At 40.6% G+C, this 2,362-nt stretch overlaps 1 protein-coding gene across 1 annotated transcript; it reads left to right on the top strand.

Annotated features, from left to right (window-relative positions):
* The first annotated feature begins 748 nt into the window (after nucleotides 1-748).
* Nucleotides 749-1,696, top strand: LOC122695747 (olfactory receptor 56A3-like). Its single transcript, XM_043905799.1, has one exon. It carries the CDS (start codon nucleotides 749-751, stop codon nucleotides 1,694-1,696), a length of 948 nt encoding a protein of 315 aa, XP_043761734.1.
* Nucleotides 1,697-2,362: the final 666 nt, after the last annotated feature.

The following is a 2,362-nucleotide window of genomic DNA, read 5'->3' as shown; positions in this document are numbered from 1 at the left end:
ACAGGTATTGCTCCCACATAGCTATGAGATTTTTCTCACTATCCTTTTAAGGTTGTTTCTTCCAAAAGTTAGGAATCCTGCTAATATGAAAATCTGACAAAGAGAAAAAAAGCAATTATTTTCAATTCTGTACCTATCAAATCAAAATGAATTTTTAAGCAAAAAGCAGATTAACTAACTTTATTTTCAGTGTATAGTTTTAAAATTACCTAATTAAAGAAAAACAAGTATAAGTGAATTGTCAGATTGGAGTAGCTGAGGAGTTAGAGCCATTTTCTTCTGTCCTTAGTCTGTGCCAGGATCTGCTGCTTATTTGGTTGTACTGCTATAGTTTAATCATATGTATAGTAGTTTGTGTAGTCCATAAAAGCAAAAAAGAGGAAGAAACTTAGGAGTACAAATTTGGAGATTCACCTTTCACAAAGTAGTTTTCTAAGTTCTTTTCTCCTTCTTTTAGTTTCTATAAAGATTTAAAAGCTCTAATAAATCTTGAATAAATCCAGCATATATAGACAAGTCATATCACTCCACTTCTGTTTTTTTAACATAAAAGGAATATACCAGTAGTATGGCACAAAGGTTATACAAATAAATTTTCTTGGCTCTGGAAAATCTGCTAGGATGCAACAGTTTCACTTAACTAAAGCAACTTATTCTACAGTATCTTCATGCACTTTGAATCAGTAGCTAAATTTTATCCTAATTTTACAGATCACTAAAAGAAAGCTGTAGAAATATATGACAAAATATGACAGCACACCAAAATGGCAGCATCTCCGCTGAGATTTCAGACTTCCTCCTGAACTGTTTCGTCAGGTCACCCACCTGGCAGCACTGGCTGTCCCTGCCCCTCAGTCTCCTCTTCCTCCTGGCCATGGGGGCCAACGCCACCCTCCTCATCACCATCCGGCTGGAGGCCTCTCTGCACGAGCCCATGTACTACCTGCTCAGCCTGCTCTCCCTGTTGGACATGGTGCTCTGCCTCACCGTCATCCCCAAGGTCCTGGCCATCTTTTGGTTTGATCTCAGATCCATCAGCTTCTTTACCTGTTTCCTTCAGATGTACATCATGAATTGCTTCCTTGCCATGGAGTCCTGCACATTCATGGTCATGGCCTATGACTGCTATGTGGCTGTCTGCCAACCACTGAGGTACCCATCCATCATCACAGACCAATTTGTTGCAAAGGCAACCATCTTTATTTTAGCCAGAAATGTCCTTTTCACAGTGCCCATCCCCATCCTCTCTATACGACTCCATTATTGTGGGAGAAATGTCATTGAGAACTGCATCTGTGCCAATATGTCTGTGTCCAGGCTATCCTGTGATGATGTCACCATCAATCGTGTCTACCAGTTTGCTGGAGGCTGGACCCTGCTGGAATCTGACCTAATCCTCATCTTCCTCTCCTATACCCTCATACTAAGGGCTGTGCTGAGACTCAAGTCAGAAGGAGCTGTGGCCAAGGCCCTAAGCACATGTGGCTCCCACTTCATCCTGATCCTCTTCTTCAGCACCATCCTCCTGGTCTTTGTCCTCACTCATGTGGCAAAGAAGAAGGTGTCCCCTGACGTGCCAGTCTTGCTCAATGTCCTCCACCATGTCATTCCTGCAGCCCTCAACCCCATTGTCTATGGGGTGCGAACCCAGGAGATTAAGCAAGGAATCCAGAGGTTACTGAAGAAAGGATGGTAATTAAGACAACTGAATCTCTGCATTCGTAAAGTAGGATGATTTTTTAATCAATAATGGATGAGTGGACTGAAGTTCATAAGTTTTACTCTCAAACTGGATAAACTGTCTATGTGTCTCCCTTTAATAATGCTGAAGTTTCATTTAGAGTTTCTCTTTCTCTCACTCCTCAATCAGGAATTTTCTTGGCCCTTTCTCCTTTTTTCTCACACCTATTATCCTATTTTGTATAAAATACTATGCTTCCTGAGGGCAGGCTCTAAAGTGAGAGATTTACTTTCCTGAATAGCCAACTGTTAATATGACATAAAATTTATAATGTGAAGTATACAACTGTGGATATTTGGTGGATTGTGTTGTATAATGTGTAACGTCTTATTATTTCCACAGTAAGGAACATACTGGAAAATAAAAATAAGAGTTGACATTTCAGTTCTGAATGGTGAAGAGTTGCTACCGGTCTTTAACTGGGTCTTTTTCTGTTATCCTTCAACCACATGATTGTCTCTCTTTGTCACTGCTTCTGTTTCTGGTCCCTGCTCTGTTCTTGTCTGGGCCTTTGTCTCTATCTTCTCTTCTAGAAAGCAAGGTGATTTCTGGCAATGTACATTGCAAAAAGGCAGGGTGTTCGCCTGAATTGCTCATGTGTTATCAATGAATTTTATTAGA

This window comes from Cervus elaphus, chromosome 1 (assembly GCF_910594005.1).
Source record: "Cervus elaphus chromosome 1, mCerEla1.1, whole genome shotgun sequence".
NCBI lineage: Eukaryota > Metazoa > Chordata > Mammalia > Artiodactyla > Cervidae > Cervus > Cervus elaphus.
The sequence above is the reverse complement of the archived record's forward strand: the minus strand, read 5'-3'. Positions and strand labels throughout refer to the sequence as shown.